The following is a 16,269-nucleotide window of genomic DNA, read 5'->3' as shown; positions in this document are numbered from 1 at the left end:
TTCTGCAAACACCATGTGATTTTATTGGTACAGCATAAAGGCACAGATTTTATTCACTGAGGAGACTCGACCAAAGGAGTGATGAGGCACAGCCAACCAGAGTACACTGATGGTAAAAAATAAAAGAATACATTTTTTTGCTGACCATTAAGTGAATATGGTTATTTAAAAACTGAACCAGTCGGCTCCGACTTCCAAATCAGTTGCCTTCAGTCTGGTTAAAGATAATCCTGCCAGGAGAGGGCGTAATAGAGTCAAATAACATTTACTATAAAAAAAATTGCTGGTAGCAACATGTACCAGAAACCAACACATTACACAGAACAAAAGAAAAAAAAAAGCAAGTGTAAGCTGGATACTTTGTTAGTGTTATCAGACAAAAATCTACCCCAGTGCTCTGTGGGTGACCTTAGTGTGGTCTGTACCATACGTCATTTAACATACATCGAAAGATACAACCAAAACACCCATCATTTCTGATGCTTAGAGTAACACTTCTAGCTGTGCTGGTAAAATACAAAAACAAGATAGTTCATCTTTACAAAAACGGGTCTATTTACCTTGTTTTGGCTTATAAACAGTACCATTACAAGTGTAGTGTCCTATACATCAGTGCTCCTCAGGTTAAGGCTTTATGAACCAAAGCACATTCTTATCCCAACTCACGTGGAGGTAGAAATACTGCAGCGAGCCCACACAGTCAGAGTAAAAACAGGATTGTGTAAATGAACAGTAAAAGATCATTCTTTCATTCAAAATGCTGCTGACACTAAAGTGTGAACTCAATCTGAAACTGTTTCCAAAGACACGTGGGCCAAACGTCAAATCACCTCCTTGACATTTGATCGAAACATCTTCCCTTCCTCTGCAAACCTTTACACAGCGAGGATGGCTCTCTTTACACTTTGACAATGTGTTTTCAAATATAAATATAGGTCTCTACATGTAGTGCATTGAATTCTGGGAAGAGGCTCACTCATACTTTCTGTCGTAGGATCCTTACAGTTCAGACTGAACCACCTGGAGATCATGATTCTCCACACTGTGCAGTGACAGAGGATACACCATTACACATTCACTTCTTTCCTACCTTACAGAGAAGAGATAGTCATTGTGGTAAAAGTTACATTAACACTGATTAAATGATTTGATTGCCAACCTATATTCAAACTCGTCTCACATCAGTCACACCCATGACGTGAATGCATATGCTCGGAAAACTCCCTGGAAATGACAGTATTCGTTTGTAGTGCACCACAGTTACATCGCTATTGTATATAATGCGAATGATTGAACAATATCACATATTAAACTTGATTAAATGGAGTTTGCTGGTTTCTTTTGCATGTTTTATCATGTCAGTGATTTAAGTTTCTCATTAAAAAGAAAAACCTAATGCCTATAATGAACCGTGATATTTTGAGCCTGACACTGACTACGTTTGCATGCACATTGAATTTATTACAGGTCATGTATGTGACATATTCCATTTAGATATTCTGAATTAGGCCTTATTCTGAATGTGGAATTTTCCGATTAAGACATGTGGGATATGCCAGTATTATTCAGGTTTGGGGAGCATTCTTTGGACATTGGGAAACTTGAGGTTTTCACCACAGTCTGTGACACACGGCCTCTTACCGGTTTACGGTCAGCTCTGTGCGCTGTCATGGAAGAAAAGCCCTCATTTCTGGTCAGAAGGAAGGTGTTGCAAAAATATTACGACATCTAACTTCTCAAGAACGTGTTTGAAGCATAAAATTAAGGGAGGCTGTTTGCACTGTCAATTTTTTTTGGAAAAAAAAAAAAAAAAAAAGTCCTATTTTGACGCAAAGAAGCCAAATGGAAGTGCAATTTTGACGTGACAGATGTCATGTTAGGGCACATTAATCAGAGTATGCACTGCTGCATGTATACAGGAATATTAATTTTCATTAACCATGTAAACAGCTTAGTCGGAATATTGTCTTTTTATGAATAAGGGCAAAAATCTGAATATTTTGTGCATGTAAACGCAGTCATTGAGAGATCAGTTTCACTAGGTGACACATTTATGTGACTGGATAACACACTGATAACATCACAACGCTCACTGATCATTATCGTTTTGGTCAAAATCTATAAAAATGAAATTCACTTCAGTGTTTAGGTTATTGTAAGTTGTTGAGACGTGTGTGTATTGTTTGTAGTGACGGAAATGCACTCACAGTAAAGAAGAGGAAAGAACAGCAACAGGTGTGACTACAGTGTGACTGTTGGTCTGTCAAAAAAAGTGTGTTTAGAGTAGAGGAGTGGAGATTCTGTGTGTTTGAGCTGGAAATAGTATTTATGCTGTATGTATCAAAAAGTTTGTGGAGAGTCTCTGCACGCACACAAAGTGCTGCTAGTCGTTAACTAGTCGATAAACGTGGTACTGTGCTCCGTGTTCACTCGTGGACACTTCAAACACAAAGGCGATGCACAGCAGAGTCTCCTGAGTTTCTCTGTTGGACACCACCTGGCAGGAAAAAGGAGGAGAAGAGGTTGCAGAGGTCAGGACTGAATAATAGTCAAACACCAGTTCAGAGATACAGATGAAGGAATACCAGAGGCGCACACACACACACACACACACACACACACACACACACACACACACACACACACTTACCTGTAGGATGGTGAAGTTCTCCAGTACACTGTTCATCATGTACTTCTCTGGCAAGTGTTTGAGCTTGTGAATGAAGTTGATCATATATTCACACATGGGAGAACGATGAATGCGAAACACATACTTTCCTCCTTCCATGTGTGCATATTCTGTCTGAATGGGGGGAATCCACACATACAGTTAAACCACATGCTATTATGGCTGGATATAAGATCTATTCTGCACGTTAAAAAAAAAGTTTCATCTTCTCACCTCAACCTTCTCCACCACCTGTTTGCCAAAGGAGCAGACCTTTGTTGAGACACTGATGGTGATGTTTTCTGTTCCACTGTACTGGCTGCTCACACCGTAGAACACACCGGATCCCTCCTCGATGTCGCTGCTCAGGTCCGCCTGACATGAGCACAGAAAGAGGGACAAAGTGAGTGTCAAAGGAGAAAGACAAACAGAGGAAGCCAGTACCAAAGACGGATATAACCATGTCTTATTAGGAAGGAAATACATTCCAACATGTTAGGGTACAAACAATACGTTTTGGTGTGTAACACTGAATGTAAACATAGCTTGTTTGTTCACAAAAAGACTTCACAGCGCACCTTTGACGGGAAACTTTTATATTTTAACCCAGACCCTGACACTTGAATGATCCATTTTATGTATAAGTGTCTTCCTGCAACAGCTCAACTCATTAGAACATTAGAACAAGACTCCTCCTTGAACAAGACTTGGTTACACACACACACTAACAAACAGACCAGATCAAGCAAAAGGTAAAGAAAAAACCAGTCCCTCCAGGATTTCACAGGCTGATTTTGTGGCAGCTTTTCTAAAACACTGCAATGCATGTTATGATGTTACAATGTTTATAGGTGTCACTTTGCAATGAAATGGCAGGGGCAAGTGAAAATTGCAAAAATAGCTGTGATGCTGTCTCAGATTTGGAGCGTATTATTATGAGCATTCAGTGTTTTTACCACAGAATTAGAATCTATGTATGATGGTTGCAGGGCAGCAACAGCTGATCACTACTGCTGGTCAGCTGGTAATGCCGTTTGACGCAGTGTTGAAGGACTATCCCAGTGAGAGCTTCTCCTCTTGCTTTCTTTGCCTGGATAGCATGAGCTAACACAGCACAACATGATCTCATCACTACTTGTCATATTTTGCAACTTGCACAGAAGCCCCGCAGAAGCAATTAACATCTGATAGGGACCGACAACAAAACAGCTCGACTGTTTTTAAACCTGAGAATAACCACTGGATTACGTTACCCTGTCACTGTGTGTGTTTGACTCCAGGCACAGAGCTGTGGTCCTGCAGCAGCAGTATTCTCATGATAAATATAGAATAAGAGAGACAGAGGGGCTGAGAGAATCAATGCGCTGCACGCAGCTCTACAGTGAAATTAGATTTTACCCATTTTAAATAGTCAAATTTTCGGTAAAGTTGCAGTTACAAAGTTGTAATGTGGTGCAGAAATCACGGGTACTGGCTGAATTTATGTTCATTGTTGCAATCACAATATTGTAAAATCCTGGAGGGACTGGTTTCATTTCTTTGTAGGGCCCTTTGCATAAGGATGTCAGACACTTAGAAAAATAATCTGTGGCTGTTGGTGGCAAAAACAAGCACTTTTAGTGGATGTACTTTGACACTGCCCTCCTGCCCAACAATTACATTGCAGCCTGTTCCACAGCTGCAACGCTGTGGCTCTGGCTCAGTAACCAATTACATCAACTGTTGTTCCAATTAGTAACTTAGACACACTTGCTGTACAGTGATTTCCAATGTAAACCCCTGCTAAGGCATCACATGGGCTTTGCTTCCCCCATGTGGTGTAGCAAAGTATAACCTCAGATTATAAACAGGTTTGTCATGACATAAAACCAACATAAATAAACTATCTCATGCAAAAACTGTAACGTGAAAACTAAACTGCATGTTGGTGTCAAAGTTGTACATGAATCAGTGAGAACACCAATTTTGTTTACTGACCCAGAACTTGACGAGGAAGAATGCGTTGTGCGGCCCTTTTTCATACAGCTCCTTCAGGCCTCCTTTCTTCTCAGAGAACTTGTCGTAAATCTGCCTGACATCTATGGACTCCAACACGGGGTCATTGTAGCCCGGGTTTGATGGGCCAATGAGTACAAAAAGGTGTTTATACTGTGGGAAAGGGAGGAGATGTGATAAGAAAAAGAGGAAAGACTTGGTTTTGACAAAATAGAAATTGTATAAATGTGTGGATGTCTGTACCGTCTCCCTGTCTCTCTGGATCTCCATGAAAGCAGAGTACTCCAGTAGCCGTAGTTTTGCTGAGGCGATGGTTCTGTCTTGCCATACAGGAGCTGCAGGGCGTGGGGGAGGCACGGGCTCATAGCCTGCCAAACATTTAAACCAAGTTAACACAATAAACACACCAATAATCACTGCTAATCAATCAAATCAGTGAGTTTGTATTCACACTTACTAATGGGAGCAGGGACAGGGGCTGTTAGTGTAGTGTACGGTGGCTGTGCAAAGGGCTTGATGCTGCAAGGAGGAGGAGCAGAAGCCCAAAAATGAGCAACTGTACCAGCTGAAGCTTAAGACTTTGTCCAATTTCAATCAAACAAAACCAACTAATCTGACAGAGATACTTACTCCTGAGAATGTCCAGGCTGTCCTGGCACAGGGCCGGGCCAAAACTAAACAAAAGGGAAAGAAAGGAAACGGGCAGATAGTATTACTCAGACTTTTACCCAGAAGGTAGAAAAGAACAGATGTGTGTCTGTCTGTGTGTGTGTGTCTCACTCTGACTGGCGGAGGGAACGGAGTCTGGGGTTTCATTACACTAGCAGACACAATCTGAGCTGATGAGAGGTTGGCTACTGTCTGCAGTGCCTTGTCTTTGGATACCTGGTCCTGAATGAGAAAGAAAAAGCAATACATAATGATAAATGCTCTGTAATGAAAAACCCTGCACAATTTAGGTTAACATTCCAAAGTCAGCCAACCTCCAAGGCCAGTTAGGACAGCGAGCCAGCCAACGTATTAACAGTACTTCAGCATGATGCAGTAACTATGAGGGAAGACAGGACAGAGTGCAAAGCAGATATAGGGGGATGCCAAAGCAGGAGGCGCACCGAGCTAGCAGGCTAGGAGAGCTAACTGGAGTCATCACCAGCATTTGACTAAAGCAACTAAAAACAAAAGAGTAATGAGCAGGATTTTTGAGTCTGCCAGTAGAACTGCATTGTGGACTAGAAGTTATGTGATGCCAACCACAAAGCACAAAGCCTCGAAGCAGAAGATTGTAGTTGTGTAACCAAAACTTACCAAGTTCATGGCCTATGGCAAAGAAGACACGGTATTATTAACTTCAGTACATTCAGAATAACAGCAGGTCACAGATTCACTATTAGGCCATACAGAAAAACACCTTTCTCAGTACATATAACTGTTTAACATTACTACAAACCTAACATGTCAAACACTCTCACACTAGGCTACAAAAATGAATCTCACACTGACAGGACAAGCTACATCATACTAATCTGTGCTGACGATTGTACCAGGAAATAAGCTGGCCTCAAAATCTGAACATGTTCTCCAAAATGTGAATTAGAGTGCAGCAAGTTAAATGCCTTCGGTGCAAAATGATGTCAAAGAGCCTTTATTACAGTGCATGGTAAAACCACAAGAAAAAACTGCTTTAAAAGAAAAAAAAAAGACATAAAAGGACTGAGGGAAATGTCTCAGAGTGAGAACGTGGAGATCAGAAATGATATAAAAGAAACTGAAATTTGTCACATGTGCAAATTAAAATCTCCCTGCATGTCTGTGTGTATGCAAGCATTTATATGTACATTACTACAGCCATGCACATGCTTAGGTCCACCCAGCCGGCTACTAAATCTAATGTAATTATCCGTCCACAGCCACAAGCTTCTTAAACTAAGTAAACAGATCAAAATTACTGCCATGCATTAAAACAAAAAACCCTTTCTCACGCTAGCATTAAAATAAATCTGCTAGACAACAAATATATGCAAAAAGCAATGTTCGAAAATATATAATGAGTACGCAAAGCCACAGCCTGCCACACCACGTTCCCACAGCCACTAACACTATCTCAGTGCCCTAAGGATGGTATTATAAATCATGTGCCTAACTATTTGCAAACATGATTTATAATTCTCCATCAAAGCATTCCAGTGCTTCTGCCTTAGATGCCTATATAGGAGTCCTGGCATCATCACAACACTAAATAGATATGTCATGCTTTATCATTTAGAAATTGCCTCCACTCGTGCGTACACCTAGACCCCAGCAGAGAAGCGTAAATCTGCCATTAGCTCTCACAAAGACATCTAGCCTTAGATTTAATGTTAGGTTGGATCTGGGCCACATGCAGAGCGAAGCAGCTAGCATGGCAAAGTCAGTGAGCGTGTGTACCTTGAGCTTAGACTGAATCTCACGAGACTTTCTCTTGGCCAAGACTTGCAGGTGACTAGAGACCTGACGAAAGACAGGGCGCAGGACAGAGGATGGGAAGAAAAAGGAAAGGAAAAGAAGAAGGGATGTGACTACAGAGGGGAAGGGAGAGTTGATTCGGTGGGCACAAACCTTGATGCTGGTCTGGTATTCTCGTACCCTCTTACGTGCCAGAACCTGAATGTGACTAGACACCTATGGAGCCAGGGTTGCCCCCATGAAAGAACACACATTCACAGGGTGATTTTGACGTTTTAAATAGATATAAGTCCATTAATAATCACTTTAAAGGGATAGTTCACCCCAAAAATCAAAAATATGTATGTTTCCTCTTACCTGCAGTGCTAATTATCAGTCTTGATTGTTTTGGAGTGAGTCGCAGAGTGCTGAAGATATCAGCCATAGAGATGTCTGCCCTCTCTTAAATATAACAAAACTAGATGACACTCAGCTTGTGGTGCTCAAAGTGCCAAGAGAGTACATTCAAAAACTCAACAGCAACGTCTCTTTCCAGAAGTCATGACACAGTTACTCATGATAATCCACAGACCTTGTTGTGAGCAGTTTCATGTAAGAACTACTTTCTTTCTACCAAACCATGCCCACCAACTGTATCTCCATGCAGCATTCATCTGCTCATGGAGATGATAAACGTTACTTAGCTCAGTGGTGCTACTAGACGCACGCTTCCTTCTGTGCGGTGATAGGTTTGATGGGTGTAGTTCAATATAAGAAAATAGTTCCTCTATGAAAGTGCTCACAGCAACGTCTGCGGATTCTCTCGAGTAAGCGGGTCATAATTTCTGGAAAGAGACAGTGCTGTTAAGATTTTCAATTCTAATTCTTGGCGCCTTTAGCACCACAAGCTGAGTGCCATCCAGTTTCAATCAAGACTGGTATCTTCAACACTATGCAACTCACACCAAAACAATCTAGATCAATAAATACCACTACAATAAAGAGGGAAAATATATATTTTTGATTTCAGGGTGAACCGTCCCTTTAACAAGCTGCATGGGTAATTTGAAACAAAAAAAAAACAAAAACAAAAAAACAAACAAACAAAAAAAAACAAAACACATAAAAATATATGTAAACTGCAAATTCTATTACCACAAACACATGTAAATGTTGTTGTCAACAATGCATGACTGTTGTCTTCTGTACATACCTGTTTGCGTGTGCGCGTCTTCCCAGTTCGTAGCTTGATATAGCGAGCTATCAACTCATTTCGACCTAAAATTGAGAAATGGATAAAATCAGAACGGAGCACTTACACACACACACACACACACACACACACACACACACACACACACACACACACACACACACACAAAAAGGCCATCACAACACCTTAGTTATACACAATACAATATATGTTGCTATATCAGACAGTAAGACAATGATGTTGCTGTTAAAACCTGCTGTGAATGGTGATCCATTTGAATAAGTTTGCTTCACTTTAGCTGATATAGGGAGTAAATAGTGGTTCAACGTCCAAAGAATCACCACAGAAAAAACATGGCTGCCACTAAAGTTTTACCAGCCACTCAGTTACATTTTATGTCTTGAGGCATGTATGGCCCTAAAATTATGGTCTAAAAATTGCAATCAGTGTGGTGGTCCCTGGTGCAACCACTCTCATTTGGTCACTGAATCAAATATGAACCTAAATGGCAATGATGACAGGAGTGAGTCCTCTCACACTTGATCTCAAGTCCACTGCAGCACAGCAAACCACACAGTCTCTGTTCTGTATCTTATGACGTTAATCTTCTTAAGCAGGCCTATAATCACAACACTCCTAGCAAAAGTCCTTTGTGTTTTACAAGCCAACAGGTCACAGTGACATTGAGAATTTTCACTGATCATTCTTTGGTACAAAGCAAAAGAAGATGCAGATGTGTTAATGTTTTCTATCCCTTTTAAATATATAGAGTGAGGGTCAGAGAGTGCCTCACAATCTTAATGAAGGTGAAAAATAATGTGTATCTGCCCTGTGATTCAGATCCACGCATGCTACACCCTTACACCAAGTTACATGAAAATCGGGCCAGTAGTTTTTCTGTAATCCTGCTGACAAACAAACAAACCAGACCAAAAAAATAACCTCCTTGGCAGAGGTAATGTAGCCAAGCTTAATGCAACGGCACTTATAGCATGACATGTGAGAAGACGTTTGCTCTCACACAGTTACATGGACTGTCACGCTTTGAATTTCTGTGGCTGTATGATATTCTCATTAAGGACAGCATGTGTTAATTTAGAGTCAGCATTGGCCTTGCCCAATGGCAGAGCTCCAAAGCAGATGGACAAGTGGCGGGAATGAAGGGGAGACGAGGAGAGGTCATCATAAACAGACTTCCAAATTGTGGTCACTGCAGACTGCATGGTCAGCTCTTTCTTTCCCTGCCTCCCCCAGCTCCAGCCTACACCTGATGATCTGCCTGTCTCTGATCGTAACTGCTGAGCAACTCCCGATTCACCCTGTGGCAGATGTCAGAATTAGAAAGGCTGAAGATAAAAGGTGACCAAATGAAGCCTCGCAGACTGATTCCGCAGCTTTAATCATTTAATCACACACGCACTTCACATCATCGACATCACCATCCTCTTTTCTGGGAAGTGGTGCGATGCTGTAGGGACTTAGGTCACATCAGGCTGAGTCACATCAGCTCTGTGGAGTTACCAGAACACAGAATTCCCCAAAATCAACAGAAGGGTCTGACTCAGACGCAGCAGTCTGCTCCAATTCCCAAAACAGAGCACATGCAGTTTCCTGCAGCCTAGCACTACTCCACATAAGGCCAAATGCTTTTTCATCTCATGTCTCATTTGTTACAGTGTGTGTAATTTACACCTTTACATGAGAGCAGAGGGCGCATGGGAAGATCAGTTTGGAAACATGGCGACACACTTCGCAAGTAACTTTAACTTCATGATGATTATCTCCCTGTCTCTCCCCTCATCCGCCACGTTGCGCACCCCCCCCCCCCCCTTTTTTTTTTTTTTACCCTTTTGCTTCCTAGCTTAAGCTACAAATGAGATTTTCATCATAAAAGAGATAAAGAGAGCCAGACACCAAAACTAAACAAACTTGAATTAATTTGGTCATTGTTTCAGCAGGAAATGACCGCCAAAATACTGTTTGGCAAGTATCAAACATATTTCCCTTTGGACCAGTGGGGTCTGACTCTCCAACAGCAGATCTGTAGCTGATAATCTGAATGAGCCTGTCTCTGACTCGAATACGTCCCATCAAAATTCTCCAAACAAATTTAACCACATACCAAAACAGATATGATTTAGTGAGCCTTGAGCTTTGTTCAGCAGAGCCTGTGTGTTTACACTCTTAAATTTGAGAGAGACACACTTTGGAGGAATTGTACACAAGGTTATTGATCATGATAATTAATATTTTAGCAAAAGAAATATAAACAATTCAGAATGGATTTTTTGTGCATATCCATTACAACCACTCCAGTTATTTAATCCCCATTTGTATATTTACATATTATAAATAAACCGGATTGTTGTTAAATGTAACCTGTTAATTGTTAGTTAAGATATTAAGATAATTTTACTTAATCTTTTTCTTTTTTTCCAGTAAAACATTATTCAGTACACTGTATTTTGTTTTAAGAATTAAAGGAATACTTGACCTACAAAATGACCATCTGTTTATCAATCAGTCATGCTGTTACCATGAATTCAAGAAAATAACTTTTTCCCACATGCCTATATAGATAACGGTAAAGATATTGATTATTTTGTGTGTGTTCAGGAAGTATCGAGTGAAAGACTGGATAAATCAGACTTGGATCATACTGCATGAGTTGTGTGTGAGTTTGTAAACGGATGATTTGAAATAGTTTTGGCGTTGTTGAACGTAGTTGCCAATCAATCAATATGTTCACCGTTTTCTGTGGAGAATGTGAGAAAAATTAAAGTTTTCTTCATGAATTCAAAGTAACACCACATTACTAACTGATTTACAGAAGGTAAGTGTGTGGGTTAAGTATTCCTTTAACAATATGTCAAATGTTACTCTTTGCAGCAACTAGCAGTAAATCAATATCAATAAGTTGCTTGATAAATGTGTTCTACTCTTCACACTTAAGTTACTCCCAAATTGGCTCTCGTAAGAGTACTTCTTCATTTGCAGGCTTCAATATATTGTGCATTTTAAAAACAGTGGACACAACATCAAAAAGAACATTGGCATGATGCTAAAATATCATCAATAATACAAGCAGCCTCTGACTTATCTGTGTCCCCCTGTGAGTGCAAGTGATCTATCTGCTGATCATCCTAATTTAGGAGTACATGCTTGACACTGTATTCCAGGGTGACATCATGGTAGTTACATACGACTGAGAGCACAGAGACGGGAGCTCAAATACAACTGGCCCATTTTTAGCAGGAGGAAGTACATACACGCATGGTATTCTGATATGAGACCAGGTAGAGTCTGGTATTTTGCACATTATAATATGTGTATATATCAGATTTATTGTCATCTTTTCCTGGTTTTAACAGCTGCACTGTGTTATTCAATTTTCAGAATGTGTGTTGAGTTAAATGAGCACTTAATATTTCTGATTGCCTGAATGATATCATTCATTTATCCACTTGAGCTACTTTTAGGTATGAACTGTGATCTTTGAATGCTATGCTAAGTTTACCAGTTGACTTCATGTTTGAAAAAGACTTCTGTGATCTGTAAAAGATGCCCTGGCAATCTGCCTATTTAGGACGCAGTAATATTTCTGTAACGTCTTCTACAGAGTAGTGACATTACTAGTGGGCATATACAAGTTTAACAAATATATTTATAGTATACAGTAATTCAAAAATTGCTACAGTTTGTATACTTACCTTGACTTACTGGATGATTTTATGATGTGGATGGTATTAATTGAAGGAAATGAGATCATTGTGTAGGATATGGGTGGTGAAGCACAGACTGAAATTCTGACAAACTATCAAATCATAATGGAACAAATAAGCAGTTTTCTTTCTTTGCCCTGTTTTTTTAATTTATTTTAATTTTATGATCTGTAAAATAAACTTTTTTTTGTTTTGTTTTTAGTTATAGGTAATTTCACAAATGACAACACATTATGCAAAATTTTAAAACAAAAAGGGTTACTCAGACATTCTGACAGGACTATATCAAAGGACTGGTTTACGACATTAGGGGCAAATCTATGACTCAGAGTTTGATTCATGGTTTTCTGAGCATGGTTTTCAACACAGAAGTGACTGAGCCAGCAGCTAGCAGCTAATAGGGCTGGGCGATATGGACAAAAATTCATATCTCTGTATTAACAAGCTGACTGGCAATACACAATATATATCTCAGTATTTTCGAGTGAATGGGCTACATGTTTTTAGTTGCAGGTCAAAGCCACATGTCACAAGTTTTTTTAAACAGACTGTGATCAAAATAAAAAAGGCAAAGACAGGGATTTTATTCCCGTTTGAAAATATACAGCTGCACAACAGTTACAGCTCCAAAACACTAGTCGGCGGCAAAGTTTCTGTTAAGTGCTGTCAAGTTCAGTTGAATAAAAACACACCCAAAACACACATTGCACAAATCCGCTTCACTAACTTGCAGCATTCACAGACAAAGCACTTGACTTTATCTGGACACATTTACCCCCAAATACAACATGCTAATGTTTTTAGCACAAGCCTATGGCATTTTACATTGTATAAATTAGCCTAGCAGCTAGTGGATTCTCCTCCACTCATATGAAGCCAGGGACAACAGCAACATTTAACAAAGGTAGCAACATTCGGTTTTATTATAACTCACAAGGTTCGCCGACAAAACTGTTGTACTAAACACGCTTTCCAAACAATACATTTTACGCTTTATAAATTAGCCTAGTGAATAGCAGAGATTTCCTCTGCTCATATGAAGCCGGGATAAATCACACACAAGACTTAAAATGCTGTTTTTGTGGAGGCTTTATTGTCTTCACATTTTATTGTTTCTTATTTGTGAAATTAAAGTAAATAAAGGCTTTGTTTCCACTGAGGGAAAGGGTTTCAGCTTACAAAAATAGACAGGAGGTCTGTGTCGCCGTGTGGCATAGTTATATTTCTGGGGAGGTGCACATAAAGCTACGGCTCACGCAACACAACTTGACCCTATATCGATTTAAACGGTGTTGAAAATATATTAATATATCGTACATAGTCATTATATTGCCCAGTCCTAGCAGCTGACGGGGCTAACAGCACAAACAGCGCTAACAATGTCAACAGTGCTGACAGACCTTGCATTGCTAACATTGTGGGGAACTGGAGGATGGGCACTAAACTTCACTGACGATGCTGTGGGTCTGGACAGCATTATCAGCAGAAACCAAGATATGAGCGCAGTGCAGAGCAGCCGCGATTAACAGGCCGGTGGAATACACACACACACACACACACATATACATACAAACAAGGGCTCACCTGCATGCGCCATTCAACTGTTTAACGCAACAATAACAATGAAGCTCTGATTACAGCTCACATAGAGTGTGTGTGACTTCAGCAAATAGTTGTTTGCTGCTATGTCAATGCATTGAACGTTACATTTAGAAACTTTAAGATGCAGTGAGTGAAAAGTTTGATGGTGGTTTGAAAATAGAGGAGACCAGTGGAATACTTTGAGCGTGCGGATTATGTTCAGTGTCAGTATTGCTTTCCAATGTGTGAAAGTGTGTACCAGTGGGACTGCGCTTGTTTATTCAGAAGGAAGTGGGGGTGGTCAATACAGTGCGCCCACACTTCCACAAAAGGAGAAAATGCCACAACGTTGAAAGAACTTTCCCTTTCCGTCGCACGGGATCACATTTCCTTTTTCCCCCCTCACAACACACACTTACACATTCACGAATGCATGACACAGGCTGCTGCAGACGGGAATGCTAACGCTTAGCCAAAAAAAAAAAAAAAAAAAAGAAAAGAAAAGAAAAATGCTAGGAATGTTGGGCGCTAGCCAAGGCCTTCAATAAGGTAGGAAGAAACCGTCAAAACGCATCAAAGTCCTGCTCTTAGGCAGCATCCTGAGCAGATCCTAATAGAGCAAACACTACTACACTGGTTATGGAGTCCCAGAGAACAACATGAAATAACCTTTCAGCATCAAGCAACTTCTTTATGTGCTAACCTCAGTCTAACCTGAGTCAACTTGCTCTAACCTTTGACCCTGTCAGTGCTGGATACACTTTGACCTCACGCTACACAGCTCTCTCCAAAATAACTGCAGTCAGATTACCTGTGCACAAACTTTAACAGCAATCAATACCCCTTGGACTCCAAAGTGCTCACACTAAATCATTACTGGCCTATTCCACGCTACCTCAGAGAACCAAACCATACCAGGAATAATGTTTCCTTTTTTTTATGACATTTTGTAAAGGTAAAGGCTGATGTAGTGTGTGCTTTCGGGTAATTTTGGCCATTTATCTTATAGGGAAAATTTGCCACCTTTTATGTGGATGTCCAATCAGTGTTGATGGTATAAATAGTCTATTGATACAATAAATTCCTCACTGTGTGCTATACTGACCAAGTAAACTGGGTTTTTCTGCTTGTGGAGCTGTGCCAGCCATGCCTATATGTACCAGGATGGATTGCATCATTCCCTAATGACGCCGCTACAATGGTTGATATATATATATATATCATCATATAAAAGTCAGCCAGGCATCACTATAAATAAAAGTAGACAGGATGGCTGGACGACAATCATTACATTAGGACAGAAGTTTCCTGATCCTCACCATACATCTTCCCCTCATCTGAAAGTATGATCTTCCTCCTGCCGCAGGGAGGGTAGATGGCCAGAGCTTCCTGAAAGCTCTGTTCAATGTCTGGACTCCACACGCCCTCGGGGTCACCGTCCAATCCGCGGTCCGCCCCGTCTCCCAGGCCCTCTCCATCGCCGCCGTCCTCCTGCGCCCCATCAGGGCTGCCACGGCAACTCCACTCCGACGCAATGATGACGGCTCCTGGCCACAACGCACCTGGATCACACAGGACAAGACATTTTATGGATTTCACATCCTCTGTTGCTACGTCTGTCAAACTTTCTGTTTTCGCATGGCATGCAGTTTACACTGATAACAGTGGCAGATTTAATACTCAAGTTTAAAATTAATTTTTTAAAACAATGGGTCTTGATGTCACACAAAGGTAGACAAAAGCAGCCTAAAAATTTAGCCTGTGAATGTGGATTTTAAGGCTGAAATAACAAGTGTTGCTGCAGATTTTAGTGGTAGCTAGTTGTCTAATTGAGCTCATATTAGCTCCATGGGTTGCCTGATGTTTTATTGTTTCACACTGACTAATTTTACATGTGCACAACGGCTACATACACAATACTAGGAAAGCCGAGGCTACAGCTGTCAGGTAGTCCTTGTATTATAACGACAAAGAAAAATAGCCTCTTATTTCAGTATTCTACAATCCTATCTTGCTTCTTGGTTCGTTAATATCTGTGCTTGTCCTAAATCCAGGTTTCAACATGGCTTTTCTTCCACATTAAAAAAGCATTACACCAAAATATCTACAGAAATGTGAGAGTAGTATTTGTTTTCATAGCTGATGAATTTAGACAAAAAGGCATTGCAATCAGCAAGGTTTAAAGAAATTAATGCAGCTGTCTCCTGGATGTTTTGAAAATACAGTGCAGCTTTGAATCATATTAAAGCAACATATACAAACCATAAAGTGTATAGTCTGTGTATAAGTAATAATAAACTAAAGAAGTTTTTGGGGTTACGGAGATTTTCTGTATCTTCATCTCACCAAAAAGCTGGAACTCATCAGCACACACTGATGAGAAATGAAATTTTTGGTTATCCATAAAAAATCCTTTATCTTTAACTGAGGGCAGTTTGTTCATAAACATCTGGTTAGTTCTCAAACTGAAACTCCTGACTGGACATTAAATGTGCTGTTTTGGAGCAAGAAGTGGAGAGGCAGCACAGAGCAAGGGAGGATGCCAAGGCAGCACTGAATGCAGCATCAGCACTGAACTAAACATGTGATAGAGTCATAAAATGGAGTTTGATTTGTTTTTTAACACAATCTCAGAAATCACTGGCATAAACATTGAATCATATTCTCTT

General features: G+C 40.3%; 1 protein-coding gene across 1 annotated transcript; it reads right to left on the bottom strand.

Annotated features, from left to right (window-relative positions):
• tead3a (TEA domain family member 3 a) lies at nucleotides 1–15,052 on the bottom strand. Its single transcript, XM_033629762.2, has 11 exons — nucleotides 14,920–15,052; nucleotides 8,298–8,362; nucleotides 7,088–7,150; nucleotides 5,444–5,554; nucleotides 5,294–5,337; nucleotides 5,121–5,182; nucleotides 4,907–5,031; nucleotides 4,646–4,816; nucleotides 2,903–3,043; nucleotides 2,651–2,803; nucleotides 1–2,497 (listed from the first exon to the last, which is right to left on the bottom strand). Exons 1-11 carry the CDS (start codon nucleotides 14,924–14,926, stop codon nucleotides 2,384–2,386), a joined length of 1,056 nt encoding a protein of 351 aa, XP_033485653.1. The 5' UTR covers nucleotides 14,927–15,052; the 3' UTR covers nucleotides 1–2,383.
• Between the last annotated feature and the right edge of the window lie 1,217 nt (nucleotides 15,053–16,269).

The sequence above is a fragment of the Epinephelus lanceolatus genome, chromosome 8, assembly GCF_041903045.1.
Source record: "Epinephelus lanceolatus isolate andai-2023 chromosome 8, ASM4190304v1, whole genome shotgun sequence".
NCBI classification, from domain to species: Eukaryota; Metazoa; Chordata; class Actinopteri; order Perciformes; family Serranidae; genus Epinephelus; species Epinephelus lanceolatus.
This window is presented reverse-complemented; position numbering and strand designations above follow the sequence as displayed.